The 18,286-nt window shown below is 42.1% G+C and overlaps 1 protein-coding gene across 1 annotated transcript in view; it reads right to left on the reverse strand.

The window, feature by feature from the left end:
• The window catches only part of LOC122666716 (beta-hexosaminidase 3-like), a 22,568-nt gene extending 7,942 nt beyond the window's left edge, over positions 1 to 14,626 (reverse strand). The window contains exons 1-3 of the mRNA XM_043862770.1: positions 14,538 to 14,626; positions 1,444 to 1,542; positions 1,309 to 1,368 (exon numbers count right to left, since the gene is read on the reverse strand). Coding sequence (XP_043718705.1) covers positions 1,309 to 1,368; positions 1,444 to 1,542; positions 14,538 to 14,611 — 233 coding nt within the window. The 5' untranslated portion in view covers positions 14,612 to 14,626. The remainder of the gene's footprint in view (positions 1 to 1,308; positions 1,369 to 1,443; positions 1,543 to 14,537) is intronic.
• Between the last annotated feature and the right edge of the window lie 3,660 nt (positions 14,627 to 18,286).

Consider the following 18,286-nt stretch of genomic DNA (forward strand, 5'->3'; position numbering starts at 1 on the left):
AACCTTCACAGTTTGAGACCATATGAGTTCATTTGCAATTTAATAGCAGTGAGCTGAACATTCACTGTATCAAGCGCAGCCTTAGAATCTCCCATTGAAGACAATAGGATATTATTTTAAATTTCAGGAAGTTTCAGAGATCCATGCAAGCAAGCACTTCAATACTAGGTCAAAAAAACAAGAGAACACACAGAAATTGGATCTATCAGATCCCCAGTCACTTATATTAACTTCAGCATACGAAACAGATCTCTGATCTCTGCAAAATTTCAAGTCACAAAAAAAATTTCAACAGAATTCTGCTATATCACATGAAATTCTAATTGAGAATCACTGCCACACATAATCCAAGTCTTCAGAATTCTGCTATTGCAGGAAGTGATATGCTTGACATGCCCATTCCTATACCACCTTCCAGTGGTATTGATTCTAGCCATCCTGTCCAGGGGGAGACAACACCACCTGCTGTTACTGTACCACCTATATCTCCCATTGTTCACACATATCATCGGCAAAGAAACACCACTGTAGCTGCTCCAGATCCGCTGGCTCCTCCTATATTGGATCCACCATCTCCAGGTATTTCCTCTTCACCTTTACCTGTTGTTTCTGACCCCTCTTTGGATTTACCTATTGCTCTTCGTAAAGAGGTTAGAACTTGTACGCAACATCCTATCTCTCAGGTTGTTTTGTATGAGGCTCTTTCCCCTTCATACCATGCCTTTGTTTCCTCTTTGTCCTCTGTTTCTCTTCCCAAAAATTGGCAGGAAGCTCTTCGTGATCCAAAGTGGAAGGCAGCCATGTTGGAAAAAATGCATGCTCTGGAGAAAATAGCACCATAGGTAAACTTTTGAGTCGTTTAAGGGCCTAAACATTAGATTCTCGTGAAAATCCTAGAGGTAGTTGTTATTTGTGCAGCAAGGATCTTTCCATACACCTTACAGCTCCTTAAATCTTATTGGGAATTAGACCCAAAACTTGGCATCTGTTGACAGGAACTTAAAATGTACAACTTTTGAAATTTGTCATCTCTGCAGCTCCTTCGCCAATCCTCAAATTATTGATTTTAAGGTTAACAGCCTCCAACCCAGATTGTGTGATAACTAAGACTGTCTACGAGAGCTTTCATTTTAGATAACTGCAAAATCAAGCTGATTTTTTATAGGAAAAAATTGGTTTAGTTGATCGTTTTGTCATAAATATTCTTTGAGGAAGAAGGTAACATATATTTATTGGATGAATAAGAAGGATATATACATGGAATTCTAGACCATAGGATTCCCAAGAAAAATATGGAAAAGGGGATACCAGTTGTGGACCACCGTCTTTGGGCTCAGTTTTTTCCCGAAGTTGTTGAAAGTCTCCTCCCTGTTCATCTTATAACTGAATAATTAGACAGCAATTACGATGGAAAACAAGGAAAAAATAAGCTCAAACACTTACCAGTTAATAATTTCATATCCATGGGATAATGCTATTTTCTGAGCTCGCAAGACAAAGTACTGATATGCTTCAGATTCACTCAGGTGATGCTGGCTTAACCTGCACATCAGAGTCTTCATTAGTCTATGCCCTGTCGGGATAAATGATTGGTCTAAGTCTGCTCAAGGAAACTGGGAATAGAGAATGAAGGAAGAAAATAAGTCTTAAGTGGATTATAGTAAACTTTGTAGATGTGGAACAATCCTAATGAAAATTCATCATTTGTTTGACAGTAAAAATCAACCAAAAAGCAAACTCATATGTGTTGTTATCAAGCTAGACAGCACCTTCTTTCTTTCTGGTAGATAAAGATTCAACTAAATGGACAGTTGGCACACCAGCATAAGCAACAAGTTTGCTTCAACTACAATACCAGAAATAGCAAGACCTAATTTCCATTTGAATGCATTAACAAAAAAAGAGAGACAGGAATTGCAACCATTATTATTTTCTAAATAACTATAATGGATTGATTACCAAGAATAAGTTCAAACTGTTGTGGTTAGATGCACTGCATAGGTTAGGTAGAGAGAAGAGGATAACCAGAGAGAAAAAGAGAATAAGAAGGAGAAAAGAAAATGTAGATGTCATCGACTCCCACTCCTCATATGCTATTAACTTACATAAGAAAAAAGTACAATTACAAATATGCCATACTCCTCATTAAGCTGGAGCATAGGTATCACACATGCCCAGCTTGTCTAACAAATTATGAATATGGAAATAAGTCCTTTTATCAAGACATCTGTCAGTTTTTCTCCTGTTCTCGTAAAAGGTGTGCATAGATATTTTGTAGTCGACTTTCTAATTAGTCTCCTACCAATCTCTGGTTTCATAGAAATACAAGCCATGTCATATGACATGTGCTTAAAGTTCAGAACCAGAATTGGGAGAAAATATGACTTGTCCTTAATGACAGAGGTCCACTTTATTTATAGAGAGAATTACAGCCTAAGGGCAAACTAGTTAAAGAGGGAAAAATAGTAAAACCCTAACGTAAAGAGATAATATTCCAATCCCACGGTTCTCAACACTCCCCCTCAAGTTGGTGCAACTATATCAAACATGCCCAACTTGGATACCAGTGGGTGGAATACCTTACAATTCAAGTCCTTAGTTACTAAGTGTCTATCAATCTCAACATGTTTTGTCCTGTCATGCTAGACAGGATTGTAAGCAATACCGATGGCTGCGTTGTTGTCACAGTACAGTCGCATAGGATCTTCAGAAGCAATTCCTAGGTCACTCAATAATCCCTTGAGTCACATGAGTTCACAAATCCCCTATGCCATGGCACGGAATTCAGCTTTTGCACTGGAGTGAGAGACGACTGATTGTTTCTTGCTACGCCAAGTGACAAGATTTCCTTCAAGGAAGGAACAATAACCAGAAGTGGATCGCCTCTCATCGATGGATCCTGCCCAATCAACATCTGTGAATATTTCCAACTTTAGCTTCCCATTGTTGGAGAAGAGAATTCCCATCCTAGGGGCAGATTTTAAATACCTCAGTATCCGATGCACTGCATCAAGGTGAGATGTCCTAGGATCACGGAGAAATCTATTGACGATGCCTACAACATAGGCAATATCTGGTCTAGTATGAGACAGGTAAATCAACCGTCTAACAAGTCTCTGGTATTGCTCTCTATCAACAGGGTCACCCATATCACTGCATAACTGATGATTGACCTCAATGGGAGAATCCACATGCTTGCAACCTAACAGGCCGGTTTCCTGAAGAAGGTCTAAGACATACTTTCATTGGGAGATGAAAATTCCCTTGTCTGACCTTGCAACTTCAATCCCAAGAAAATATCAAAGAGATCCCAAACCATTGGTTTCAAACTCCTTTGTAAGTAGTGATTTTAGATGGGAAAGTTCATCATTGCTATTCCCAGTGATCACTATATCATCAACATATACGATGCAGGCTGTGATCTGGGCTCCATTTCTTTTCACATACAAGGTGTGTATTGGAGTTTATGTGTTAGGGGTATATTTGTCTCTATTTCTATTATAAGCCATAGAGTTGTAATTTTACTTTTTATTCTCTTTTTATCTTTTACCTCCTTAGGGGGTCTTAAGTAATTCTCAAGAAGTTATTAGTGAAGTAATATAGGAGTTAGGGGAGCTTTCTCTCTAACTCACGATTCTTTCAATCTCTCTTCTTCTTCCTCTTTTCTCTTCCCTTCTCCTTCTTCTTGCTGCAAGTTACTTCTCTATTACCTAGAACCGATCCAACTTAGAGTTCTAACTTGGTATTAGAGCTCAGCTCTCTAGTGTGAGAGTCGACTCAGCCTAGTTGGCTCTTCTTTCCCCTCTCTTTGGAACCCTAAGAGGATAAAGGGTTCCACTAGAGGCTGTATTATGTAAAGCATACCTTCCTACATTCTTTGGAGGTATTTTCCTCACATCCATCTGCAATGGAGGGAGTCTAGAAGCTGTTGAAGGTGTTTTAGCTCTTGAAGAGCTACCCAGAATTTCCGCCAGCCATTCCCTGGTTCTGTTTCGATTCTGCCCCTTGGTGGATTGTTTGGCCTTGAAGCTAGGCCCCTTTGAGTCGCCTAGAGGTGCCTTTATGAAGCCCCAAGGGCTCGGTTCAAGAAGAGTGAAGGCTGAAGAGTGGTGCTCCTTTTTTTGGCTGCTGATTAGGTATCGCCTGCTCTGTTTTTTGCCTTTGGTTGCAATTTTTTGCTAGCTGGCTGCCTTGGTTATTATGGAATGGAACCAGAGGACCCTTTGATGCTTTGAACTCTTGTTAGCTAACAGATATATTTATTGTTATGGCCCTGGACTGCTGTGTGTTGGTTGTTGGAAGGGTTTAGTTCCCTTTTTTTTTTCATCAAAAGTGTGCTCTCGGTTTCTCAGTAGCTTGCTGATTTGATTCTTGTGGTTGGGTTGAGGTTGCTCCCCACTTGTGCAAGACTATATTGAGTTTGTTTGTTGCATTCTTTCCACTATGATTGGAAATGACTCTGAAGTTAGTGGGTCTTTGGGAGCTACTAGTGGCAGCTCCAGTGGAACTCTCCCCTCCATGGCTGTCTTTGATAACCCCAACACCCAACTTTCTATTGTGAAACTCGACAATACCACCTACTTGAATTGGTCTCGATCGGTGAAGTTGTCCCTGCGCAGTAGGGGAAAGTTGGGGTATATTACAGGCGCCATCAAGGCTCCCGCTTCTACTGAGCCAGACTATCAAAAGTGGGAGACTGAGAACTCCACTGTTATGACCTGGCTGATATTCTCCATGAAACCTGAGATCAGTAGGAGGTTTATGAGTAAGGAAACTGCGAAGGATATTTGGGACAGTGCTTCTAGAGTTTATGATAGAGTTGGTGATTCAGCCAAGGTGTCTCAAATCCTGCAAAAAATCATCCATATGAAACAGGGTGATCGGAGCATATCTGACCACTATGACACTGTTATTAGCTTGTGGGAGGAATATGATCACTACGGTAATCTCCAACTATCCAATTCTAAGGATGATGGCAAGGTTCACAGGAAAGAAAAAAAGGAAAGGATTCTTATTCTACTTGGTGGTCTTAACCCAGAGTTTGAGCCACTTCGCTTGCAGATCTTAAGGAGGTGTCCTCTCCCATCACTGGAGGAAGTGTAGCTACTTCCAGAGTGAGGAGACTAGAAGAGGATCCATGGACACTGCACCATTACTGGAGAGATCTGCTCTTGTTTTTAGTTCCCACTGTGACCAGAGAGGCGGAGGGAGAGGTCGAGACAGATTTAAATGTGACCATTGTGGAAAGTTGGGGCACACTAAGGGCAGGTGTTGGGCCCTTCATGGGCAGCCTCCTAGTGGGCGTGGTGGATCATCTGGTACCCGAGGTGGTAAGACTGTGGGAGCTTGAGCCCATTCTGTGACAGCTGATACAGAGTCACCTGGACCACAGCCTGATCCTGATTCTCTCTGCAGAGAAGATATTGCAGCCCTACGTCGGATGATGTCCTGACTTGGTCAGTCTTCTACTACTCCTGCAGCGTCAGACTCAGCCTCAGCCTTGCAGGCCTCTACATCTGCCCCCTCCACTGCTCCCACTTGGGTCGTTGACTCTGGTGCTACAGATCATATGACTGGTATGTCTCAGTGTTATGACTCTTACTCTATTTGCTCCGGTAAAGATAAGGTTAGAGTTGCCGATGGTTCTCTTTCCTCTATCTCTGGTAAGGGCAATGTTCGAGTCACTTCTTCCCTTTCTCTTGATTATGTACTTTATGTGCCCAATTTTGCCACTAACCTGTTGTCTGTCAGTCATTTAACCAAGTCTTTGAACTGTTGTGTCACTTTCTTTCCTTCTCATTATGTCTTTCAGGATTTGGAGACGAAGAGGGCTATTGGCAATGGACGTAAGGAGAATGGACTCTACCTTCCTAAGCCCTAGCCATCTGTTTTATAGGCTGCTCAGTCTTATGTTTGTGGCTAGACTGATAGAAGTACTGTGGATTCTATGATGCTTTGGCATCAACGTTTAGGCCACCCATCTTTTGTTGTTATGAGGAAATAGTTGCCTCACTTGTTTACTTCTTCTTCGCATGTTTTTCAGTGTGAACCATGTATTTTTGCTAAACACTGTCGCACTTCTTATCCCTATCATGGTAATAGATCCACTGTTCCTTTTCATATTGTGCATTCTGATGTTTGGGGACCCGCTCCCACTACCTCTTTGTCTGGATACCGCTATTTTGTTTCATTTGTTGATGACTACACTCGGACTACTTGGACTTTTTTAATGAAACAAAAGAGTGATGTTTATGCTGCTTTCAAGAATTTCTATCAGTTAATTTTTACTCAATTTGGTACTTGCATCCAGATAGTCCGCTCTGATAAAGGGGGGGAGTACATGTATGGGGGGCTCCAACAGTTCTTTATTGACCATGGTATTATCCACCAAATTGCATGTGTTGATACAATGATACCCCCAAACAGAATGGCATGGCTGAAAGGAAAAACTGCCATCTGTTGGAGGTCACTAGAAGTCTTCTTTTTAGCATGCATGTTCCCAAAACTTTTCGGGCTGATGCTCTCCTTGTTGTTGCCTTTCTCATCAATCAGATGCCAACTCTGCTACTTGGCTCCAAGTCTCCTCTGGGAACTCTACTTCCACAAACCTCTGCCTTTCCTCTTCCTCTCAAGGTTTTTAGTTGTGTGCTATGTCCATGTCAATAAATCGGCAAGGACTAAACTTGATCCCAAGGCCCTTAAGTGCCTTTTCCTTGGTTATTCCTCTTCTACCAAGGGGTATAAGTGCTATCATCCCGCTTCCCGAAAGCGTTTCAGCTCCAAAGAAATCACTTTCTTTGAGTCTATCCCCTTCTTCACTCCTTCTCATCAACATCCTCTTCAGGGGGGGGGGGGCACAGAAGGAATGAAGAGGATGTTGATCACCCTTTCCTCCCACCTTTGCCTACTTCCCCATTTCTTGACATTGGTAAACCTAAAGAAGGGCTGTGTTGCAAGAGATTTTGGTCATGAGAAGCTTACCACATTCACTACAAAAAAGGTGAATGCTTGCAGAGTAAAGGAAAGAAGATCTACCAAGAGCCCTCTTTGGATCTGGATCCTAAGCTTCAGCCTCAGTCAGGTGATCCTCCTTTTGACTTAGATCTCCCAATTGCTACTAGAAAGGGCAAACGAGCTTACGCTAATCCTATTGCCCAATTTGTTTCCTATGATGCTATCTCCCCCACAGGTCTTGCTTTTACCACTGCTCTCTCCACTGCAGCTATTCCCCAAAATTTCACTAAGGCTATATCTGATCCAAAATGGAAGAAAGCTGTGTCTGAGGAAATGAGTGCTCTTGAGAATAATGGTACATGAACTCTTGTTGATCTCCCCAGGGGGAGAGTTCCAGTTGGATGCAGGTAGGTCTATACAATCAAGTACCATTCAGATGGTACGGTGGACAAATACAAGGCTCGGTTGGTAGCCAAGGGGTACAGTTAAGTTTATGGTATTGATTACCAAGAGACTTTTGCTCCTGCGGCCAAGCACAACTCAATCAGAGTCCTTCTATCAATGGCAGCCAACAAAGAATGGCCATTGTATCAGTTAGATGTGAAGAATGCTTTTCTTCATGGTGATCTAGAAGAGGAAGTATATATGCAACCTCCTCCTGGTTTCAAGTCTCCTTCAACAGAAGGGAAAGTGTCTCCTCAATAAGGCACTTTATGGTCTCAAACAGTCACCCAAAGCTTAGTTTGAGAGGTTTCAACAGGCCATTCTAAGGAATGGATATTCCGAGAGTCAGGCTGAACATACCTTGTTTATCCGGAAAGGTAATGGTACAGTTACTGCTGTTATTGTTTATGTTGATGATATTGTTGTGACTGGGAATGACGAAGATGAGATGAAGAGGTTAAAATTTTACCTGGCTGAACAGTTTGAAATCAAGGATCTAGGACTTTTGAAATATTTCTTGGGGATTGAAGTATCAATATCAAGGAAAGGCATCAATATTTTCCAGCGGAAGTTTGTTCTGGACCTATTAAAAGAGACAGGAATGTTGGGATGTAAACCAGCCAACTCCCCAATTGATCAGAATCACAAACTTAGTGAAGACTATGGTTCTCCTCTCATAGTTACAGGGAAATACCAAAGGTTGGTTGGGAAATTGATCTACCTCTGCTTGACTCGGCCAGACATTAGTTATGCAGTTGGAGTGGCGAGTCAGTTCATGCATGCTCCCAAAAGTGGACACCTTGATGTTGTCTATCGCATCATCAGGTACTTAAAATCCTCTCCCAGAAAAGGCCTTCTATATGCTAGACATAGTTACTTGAGGATAGAGGGCTACACTGATGCAGACTAGGCTGGTTCAATTTCTGATAGACGATCTACTTCCGGTTACTGTACCCTTATGGGTGGTAACTTTGTTACATGGAGGAGTAAGAAACAACCAGTTATAGCTAGATCCAGTGCAGAGGCTGAATTAAGGGCCTTATCCCTAACCAGTTCAGTACTCTTCTATGTAAGCTGGGAATGTATGACATTTATTCTCCAGCTTGAGGGGGAGTATTAGAGTTTATGTGCTAGGGGTATATTTGTCTCTATATCTATTATAAGCCATAGAGTTGTAATTTTACTTTTTATTCTCTTTTTATCTTTTACCTCCTTGGGGGGTCTTATGTAATTCTCAAGAAGTTATTAGTGAAGTAAATAAAGGAGTTAGGGGAGCTTTCTCTCTAACTCACGATTCTCTCAATCTCACTTCTTCTTCCTCTCTTCTCTTTCCCTTCTCCTTCTCCTTCTTGCTTCAAGTTACTTCTCTATTACCTAAAACCGATCCAACTTAGAGTTCTAACTGTGTGGTCAGCCTGGCTTTGTCTATACCCAAACTTCTGCATGGCTTTCAAAAACCGTCCAAACCATGCCCTAGGAGATTGTTTGAGACCATACAGGGACTTCTTCAATTTGCAAACACGGTCAGCATCAGATGGGAATGAAAAGCCAGGAGGAGGGTCCATATAAACCTCTTCTTCAAGATCCCCATTCAAGAATGCATTTTTGACATCCAATTGTTGGAAATCCCAATCCAAATTTGCAGTACAAGATAGTAAAGCCCTTACCGAATTCATCTTTGCTATAGGGGCAATGGTTTCTTGGTAGTTGATCCCATAGGTTTAGGTGAAGCCTTTTGCAACCATACGTGCCTTGTATCTCTCAACAGTGCCATGCTCCCTCTGCTTGACTATTCACACCTATTCACACCCAACCAATTTCTTTCCCCCAAGACGAGGGACAATTTCCCAAGTACCATTTTTGCCCACAGCCTGCATTTCCTCTACCATAGCAGCTAGACAAAATGGGAAATGAGATGTTGTGTGCAGGAACGAACACCTTTCCTGATAGCAATGGGGCGGTCATTATATAGAAAGTCAGCAAGATCCGATAAATTATCATGCCCTAGGGAGGCATGTGTAATTTCCATAAAGTGTTTAATGAAACAATGTAGGGGAGAGTAATCGATTTCTCTCCCTATAGTTCTCTCTCAACTCTTCATCTTCTTGCTTCCTCCTCCTCTTCTCTTCTTTTTCCTCTCTTCACTTCTGTTAGAATAAGTAGTTCTACCCGATAGGGGTAGTTTTGTCCTATTTTATATTTGTTCTCCATTAGCCTATTCTTATTTGGGTATTCCTAATATGAATAGGTAAGGGTAGCTTTCCTAATTCTAGTATGATTATTGTAACTCTTTGATTATAAATAAAGGAGCTTGGTGATCCATATTGATCACTCAAGCATTCAGATCTCAAGGCAGTTTACATGGTATCAAAGCCAATTATGATCTAACAAACAGCTTTCTCAGTTTTTGGTTTTTATTTTTTTTCCCTCCCCTCCACGGTTTCTAGTTTTCTCTTCTCTATCACTCTCGGCTCTTCTCTCTCATTCAGGGCAGCAACTATGAGGTGAATCTGCTAAGGATTTAGATGCTGCCCTCCATACCACCTCATTAAATACTGAAGATCATTGGTGTGCCCTAATTCTACCGGCAGAACTTCTCCAACCTTGAAGATCGATTCTTCCTTTTTTGGAGGTTTTTTTCTGCTATACTTGGTGCACACCTTCTTTGTTTGAAGACTGCAGGAGTGGATCACAATCAATTCAGATCCAGACCTGCAATTTCTCCAAACCCAGGTTTTCCTAATTTTTTTTTTATCAAATTAGGGTTTCTAATTGGCTCATCCAACAATGCTGTTTTTTGGAGGACATATTCCCCACTACTAGAGGAAAACTCGACCTCAGTTTTAGCCTATTCTGACGGCTGAAATTTCTGCAGTCATAAAACCCAGGATTCTCCTCGATTCTAACATCTGCTCTGTTAGGGTTTTTTATTTCTTCATCAGAAGTTGCTGATTTTTTGAGGACTTATTCCATACTACCTGCAGAGAATTCGATCCAAGTTTGAGCCTATTCTGACAGTGCAATTTGTGGGAATTTCAAAACCTAGGATTCTACTCGATTCTGATATCTGCCCTGTTAGGGTTTTTTATTTCTTCATCAAAAGTAGCTGATTTTTTGAGGACTTATTCCATACTACCTACAGAGAATTCGATCCAAGTTTGAGCCTATTTTGACGGTTCAATTTGTGGGAATTTCAAAACCCGTGTCTTCTACACTTTCGACATCATGTATGATCTTACTTCAGCTGACTCAGATGGATCTGCTCGTCCAGAGTACCTTCCTTTTGCTTCTCCCACTAAACTAGATGGGACTAATTATTTGATGTGGTCAAGGTCTACTTACCTTACTATTGCTGGCCGTGGTTATACAGGACACCTTACAAGCAGCCTTCCCAAACCTGTTGAAGAAGGACCTGCCCTGACTCGGTGGTTATCTAATGACACTATGGTAATGTCATATCTTATACATTCTATGCATTCTCCCATCGCACCCGGTTATCTTCTCCTTGACACTGCTGCCCAGATATGGAAGGCCGCAAAGGATACCTATTCCGAGGTTGGGAATGATGCTCAGGTATATGAGTTAAGAAAAAAAATTCATGACACTAAACAAAATGAGTTGACTATCTCTCAATACTATGCTAAACTTTGCAAGTGCTGGCAAGAACTTGATCATTACTCTGATTATCAGCCCACTACTGCCAATGACATTGCTGCGTATAGGAAGCATGTCGATAAAATTAGGGTTTAGATTTTTTGGCTGGCCTTAATGTTGAATACGATCCAATTAGGGTTCAGATTCTTAGCAAGGATCCCTTCCCTACACTGGAACTGTCCTATGCATTGGTTCAAAGGAAGTTTGTTCTTGATTTGTTAAAAGAGACAGGGATGTTGGGTTGCAAACCAGCAAGTTCACCTATTGAGCAGACTCACAAACTAGGAGAAGATCGTGGTCCCTCTCTTATTGATGCAGGGAAGTACCAGAGACTAGTGGGGAAACTCATCTACCTGTCTATGACTCGCCCAGATATTTCTTATGTAGTGGGAATTGTGAGTCAATTTATACATGCTCCCAAGAGTGGGCACTTGAAAGTTGTATACCGCATCCTCAGATACTTGAAGTCCTCCCCAGGGAAAGGACTATTGTATGCCAGACATGACCACCTGAGGATAGAGGGCTTTATAGATGCTGATTGGGATGGATCCATCTCAAACAGAAGATCTACATCTCGCCTATTTCACATTTGTGGGTAGTAATTTGGTCACATAGAGAAGCAAAAAACAACCTGTTGTAGCCAGATCCAGTGCAGAGGCAAAATTTAGGGCAATGGCACATGGAGTTTATGAACTTATATAGCTCAAACGATTGGTTCAGGAGTTGGGGTTTGATACTGACGAACCTATGCGGCTCTATTGTGATAACAAGGCAGCTATAAGCATTGCTCACAATCCAGTGCAACACAACAGAACAAAACACATTGAAGTGGACCGGTACTTCATCAAAGAGAAGATAGACTCCGGCTGTATTTGCACCTCTTTTGTGAAGACTGGTGATCAATTGGCAGACATCTTTACCAAAGGGCTTACTTCACTTCAGTTTGATACCCTATTATGCAGGCTGGGAATGCATGACATTTATACTCCAGCTTGAGGGGGAGTGTTAGAGTTTATATGTTGTAAGGGTACTTTAGGAACTAGTTTGTTAAGTAATTCTCTTATATTGTAATTTTTTATTTTTACCTTTTACCTCCCTAGGGAGGTGTATGTAATTTCTTCTATCTCATTAGTGAAGTAATAATATAGGTGTGGTGGAGACAATACTCCAACACACAACATTACCATATTCTCTTCTTCTTCTTCTTCTTCAACCTTCCACTTACATCTTTCTCCTTGTTCTCTTGCATTCCTCAACTTCCAACTTAAACCCCTAAGATATCAAGTTGGACAATAGATTTTTTTTTGGAGCAATCATTAGTTCATTACAGTTCAACATGGGAGTAGTGACATAAAGATATCTTAGTGCATTCATTGCATAAGCTTTTATTTGTTTTTTCATATACCACATTGAAAAAATTTATAGTTATCTTTTGATTCTTAAGCCCCCACAAGTCATTGATTTTAACAACTGGAAATTGATCAACATAAAAAAACATGGTCAAGATGCCATTAATGCATAATCAAGTTTGACTATTTTTTTTTTGGATGAATGAAAATTTAAATTACAAAGAAAAAAAGGGGGGGGGGAATATACAAGCCCGAGGGCCAACAAGCCGAAGCTAAAGATTAGCTAGGGCGAAGAATGGTGGTAGGGAGACCCAAGGAGACAACAATCAGCCTGTTCCTTGGAGTATCCCAGACACTACTCAGGGTGAGGGAATAAGCTTTAGATGAAACATCAAAGAAGATGGCCTTCCAAATCTTGTCAAAAGAGCGGGAGTTGGACGTCCATCTTCTAAGGTTACGTTCCCCATCCAAATGTGGGAAATAGTAGCACAAAAGGCAAGCTTGCCAATCCTGTCACAGATCGAATTACCCCCAAAAGTCATATCAATCCAGACCCATTCACGGGGAAGAGTGAGGGGCGTTCTCCTAGCAGGCCAGCAGTGACGAAGGACCCGATTCCAAATGGAGGCAGCAAAGGGGCAAGAGAAGAACAGATGGTCTGTATCTTCGTGCCCATTCCAACAAAGGCAGCAGCTGGTGGAGACTTGCATGTGGCGATGGATGAGAAAAGCTTGGGTGGGGAGGCAGTTAGCTAAGGCACGCCAAGCGGTGAAGCTCTGCCGAGGAATGTGCCCTTTAAACCAAACCACTTTGTGCCAAGGACATGGGGTCCCTCTTTGTCTAACCAAGTCCCAAGCCGAGCGGGAGCTGAAAGTACCTGAGGTGGAGGGGAGCCACAAGATGGTATCACCTCTTCCTCGGTGACCAGGGGGGATAGGGGGGAGGGAGCTCCACAGATCAGCGAGGGGCGGGGGGGAAGGGGGCGGGGACCACGAACCACTGGTGATAATGGAAGCCACTAGAGTAAACCTGTCCAGGCCGGAAGCAAATATGGTGCGGGGGCTAACAATGGAGGCAAAGACACTTGAAGGATGCCAGTTGTCGAGCCAAAGGTAAGTCTGGGACCCATCATCTATCCTGCAAGAAATAGCTCCCCTGACTCACTTGCAGCACTCTACGCCATCAAGTCTGACTATTGTAATGGTGAAAAAATTAAAGAGGATTGGGTTGAAGGATTAAGAATGCACAAGGTCTTGCAACAGCAACTAATTTATTAATGAAGATGTGGAAGATATTTTGGGGTGTTGAAATCATTCACTTACAAGCTGAAACAAAGGCAAAATTTTGGATTATGGCTCTTATATAGATAACAAAATCAGCTACAATTAAGGAGTTTTGACATGGTTTTAAACAGGGCTAAATGAAATCTTATAAGCGTGAGTTTGGGGATACAAGTTGGATGTTAGAGTAGGGAACTAGGGGTTGCAGTGTCACTTGTATTGTGACAAAAACTAGACTTAACCATGGTAGAAAAGATGGAAGGAATCCAAAACTAAACTTAACTGTGGTAAAAAAGATGGGAGGAATCCAAAACTACACTTAACCATGGTAAAAAAGATGGAAGGAATCTAAATAATACATCAGAGACCTGATAGACATCAACAATCGGCCATTTTGTTAAGAATTCAAGGAAAAATTAGAGGCCATCATAGGGAAAAATACACGTAACCCATAGTAAAGATGGTGGATTCATTAATCATGCTGATAAGTGCATGTGGCATTGACAGAAGTAAATATAATTTTTATGCGTTTGTTCTTATTAGTTAATATCTGAACCCTATAACATGTAAATTTAACCTTCCACATCTTCACACCAACAGTCACCAAATTATAAAGTATTCATTTGTCTTCTTCTAAATTGAGTACATTCCTAAGGGCTTAGGGCGTCATCCAAATTTATAAATATATAATATATATAAATATCTTTATTCCCATGGCTTGCCTATATTTTAGTCACGTTTCTATTGGATCTGGATTTTCAGTGAAGCAATACTTGAATTATATATATGTGACGATATATATATATATATAGATAGATAGAGAGAGAGAGAGAGAGAGAGAGAGAGAGAGTCAAACCATTTTTTTACATGGGGAGTAGTTGTCCAGCAACCTGAAATCAAAAAGACAATTTTACACATGTAAATTCTCATGTAGCAATCGGTTTCCAATATAAACATATAGATCAACAACAATGAAGTAATGTTAAATCTCTATAGTATTCTTGTTTCCTTTCCATTTGTCTCAATGCCAACATTTTAATTGTTGGTATAGCTTATGAGGGTATTTTGGGCATATTCATGTAAATAGTATTTTGGCCAACTTGCTCTCCTTTCTACTTCATACTTTCTTCTTCTCCTTCTCTATTCTCCTCTTTCTCTACCTAATCTCTACAGGGCATCTAACCACGTCAATTTGAAATTGGTATCAAAGCAGTTTATTGTTTTGAGACTCGGGTAAAGCTTCACAGCACCACCTCTTTGGGTGGGGACCGATAGAGTAGAAAGGATCTTATATAACCAGAGTGTTGCGTCAAGAAATCTCCTCGAATTATCTCCTTTCACTGTGGCCTGCACAGAGGAGCAGAGTAAACACAAGAGAGCCGGTTTGTACCAGCGGGTGACTCTCCGATGCATAAGTCAGATCTCTCTAAGCAACAACTGTTAATAATCAAGATGCCTCTGTAAGGGGTTATATCTGAGTATATATAGTGTTTATGGCAAGTAGAGGCGGTGGAGGAGAGTCCCAATCTGTTAGTCTTCTATTCATGGTAGGAACATCACTGGTAGAGTCCCTTTAGGAATGTAATCCCTGGTTGATAGGAATCATGGGCGCTACTCTTATAGTTTCCTTATAGGAATAAATTAGTATAAGGATGGATTGACCCACGCTTACGTGGCATGTAGCGCCATTCTTAGTAGACTCCTTATTTGAGCGGGTACGGATGTGATCTGTTGGACTTTCGGTAGTTAATAGGTTGCAACGCTCTGATGACATGGCACGATATAATTGGATGGTTATATTTGGGTATAACACATAGCATGTGAGGACTATCATTTTTTTTCTTTTTATGGGTAACCTATACATTATCTACTATCTTCTTTCATCTTTGGATGTGAGAATACAGAGCTGCTGAGACTGTATGGAAGCACCCAACATGAACCACGACGGTCTCTGAGTGTACAAGACAGTGCGCTAGGTATAGTTGCAGAGTTTTCTCTCTCATCAGAGGCTTAAAAGGCATGAACCTGTACCTTCCATGGTGACCTAGGATACTCTAATCGTGGTCGAAATGTCAAGTTGAGAGCTTACCTGGTGTGGGTGCAGCAGCTCATTGAGGCAGAAAGGTTCTACCTCCAGGTTCTGTTGCAGGGTTTGATTTCTCACAAACTAGGGACTTTTAGGGCAAAAGGCTGGTACCTTCTAGGGCTCTCTTCTAGTCAAGGTTCAAGACCTTGGTTGCGGTACAGGTTTCGCCTAGCCAAAAAACCGAGAGTTGGTGTAATTTTTTTTTGTTTTTTGTTTGACTCAAAGGCTGGTTTTGGTGGGTTTTAGACCTCGTTTGGGCCTGAAACTTGGTACTCGGCCTATTTTAGGCCATTTAAACACAATGACACTATCAGATTTTGCAAAAAAAAAAAATCCAAATAGGAGTATTACTTCGGACCCTAGGTTGGTAGGCGATGACGTATTAATAGGCCCTATTCTACACATAATTTCATAATTGAAAGCAATCAAATCATACAATTAATACAAAACAACTTAAATAAAAATTACTATAAAAGTTTACAATACATCAATCTTAACATATTACATATATCTCTATCATAAACCACCGTAAAAAGTCCTCAAAAATAAGGTCAAATGCACACTTCTCTATCAAGTTCTGGAGAGATCTCGACTGTCTCGGTCGAGATATGTACATTTTTTTTAACCCGAATATTACCTGGGACCTGGGCTGGCCCCTAAGCTTTTATTAGAATCAGGAACAAATAATAAAGAATATAGGGGGGGACATTCCGCCTTACCCCAACCCAAGACAAGGACACACCACTCAAGATTACCTAACCGCCCCATACAAGAGTAAATAAAAATAAAAGCTTAGCTTCGTACGACAGGAAGACCACCCTTGTCCTCACAGAGAAAGGCCTGAAGAGGACCCATAGGCATGCTCTTAGGCTGAAAACTAGTAGATGTCTCCGTTTGACAGGAGTACTTGGCTAACCAGTCCGCCACTCTGTTGCTCTCCTGCTAAGCAAACGAGACACAGGCCTGAGTAGACGCTAATAACCCTTGAATTTCCTTGTAGTAGTACCATCCTCCCCACAAGCTACAACTCTTCCGATTAACTGCTCTGACAGTTGCCTCTGAGTCACAGTTAACTACAACATCCAAGAAACCCAACGACTTGCACAACCTGAGACCATCCCTCAATGCCCTAAGTTCCGCCAGTGAGTTAGTACAAAGGCCATAAAAATTAGAGAAGGCTGCCAAGACTTCCCCTTTATGGTCTCTAATGATCCCTCCCCCTCCACCCAAGCCCGGGTTACCACAACAAGCACCATCAACATTCAGCTTTACCGAAGCAAAGGGGGGGGGGGGGCACCAGTAAACCGGGATGGGCCGCTTGCTCTTGGGAGTAGGAGCAGATAGACCAAGACACTGCAAAACCAATCCTTCCCTTACAGAACCGCGGGGGCCTACCTTGGCTGGGTAGGGTAACTCCCTCACCCAGGCTTTGATGCATTCGATTATGGAGCTAGCTGTCCGCCTTTTTTCATCATGCCTTCTGAAGTTTCTCTCCTTCTAGAATTCCCAAATGATCAAGGATGGCAGAATCCCAGCAATGAATGTACTAAGGCTATGGCCGCCCGCCAAACCTTGCCAGAATAAAACCCTGCTTCTAGCATCCTGGGTGGGTAGATGGGGAACGTCAAACAACCTGGAGAAATGGCCCCAAACTCTGGCCGCCGTGCCTCCAGCTACGAGGCAATGGTCCTTCGTCTCTCTCCGGGGCCTACCACAACAAGAGCATTTTGAAGCCAGGGGGATACCCAGCGCCATCAAGGAGTCGTCTGTAGGAATCCTCCCATTCAGAAGCTGCCAAGAGAAAAAACCCACTTTCACCGGGAGCATGCTATTCCAAAGCCACTTCGCATAGGAACCCGTTGGTGACTCACCCCGCACCACATTCCAAACAGCCTTGGTAGAGAACAAGCCATTGCTCGAGAGGGTCCAAACCAGTACATCCTCGCACTCCGACAAGAAAAAAGATCCTGATGAGATATTCTCTCTAATAGTATCTGAATCTATGCTGTTCAACACTTCCTGCTTCCAGGAGCCGTCCTTACCAATGGCATCTTTCACCCACAGTCCCACATCGACCCCAAGCCCATTATCCACGGTGTCTATCAACGGGCTAAAACCCGTCCAGTTATCCAGCCAAAAGAGGATATTACCTGCCCCTAGCAACCACTTGGAGTTATTTAAAAGGACATCCTTGTGCTCCAAGGTGTGCCTCCAAGACTTCGAGCCAGTTCTAGTTGCCTCTGAAAGTGCCACATGCTGATTTTTAAAGAACTTAGCCTTGAAAAACTCACTCCATAAAGATCGCTCCCCTAGCACCCTCCACAGGCCTTTGAGCCTGAGGGAAAGCCCGACATCCTCCAGCAGTCTAATCCCCAACCCACCTTTCTCAACTGGCCTGCAGACCTTATGCCAGCTAACCCAATGCTTTCTTTTTCCCCACTCCGAGCTGCCCCAAAGGAAATCAGCAAAGATACCATAGATGCGCCGAGAAACCGCCTTGGGTGGAGCCAATGTCGCAA

This window comes from Telopea speciosissima, chromosome 7 (assembly GCF_018873765.1).
Source record: "Telopea speciosissima isolate NSW1024214 ecotype Mountain lineage chromosome 7, Tspe_v1, whole genome shotgun sequence".
NCBI lineage: Eukaryota > Viridiplantae > Streptophyta > Magnoliopsida > Proteales > Proteaceae > Telopea > Telopea speciosissima.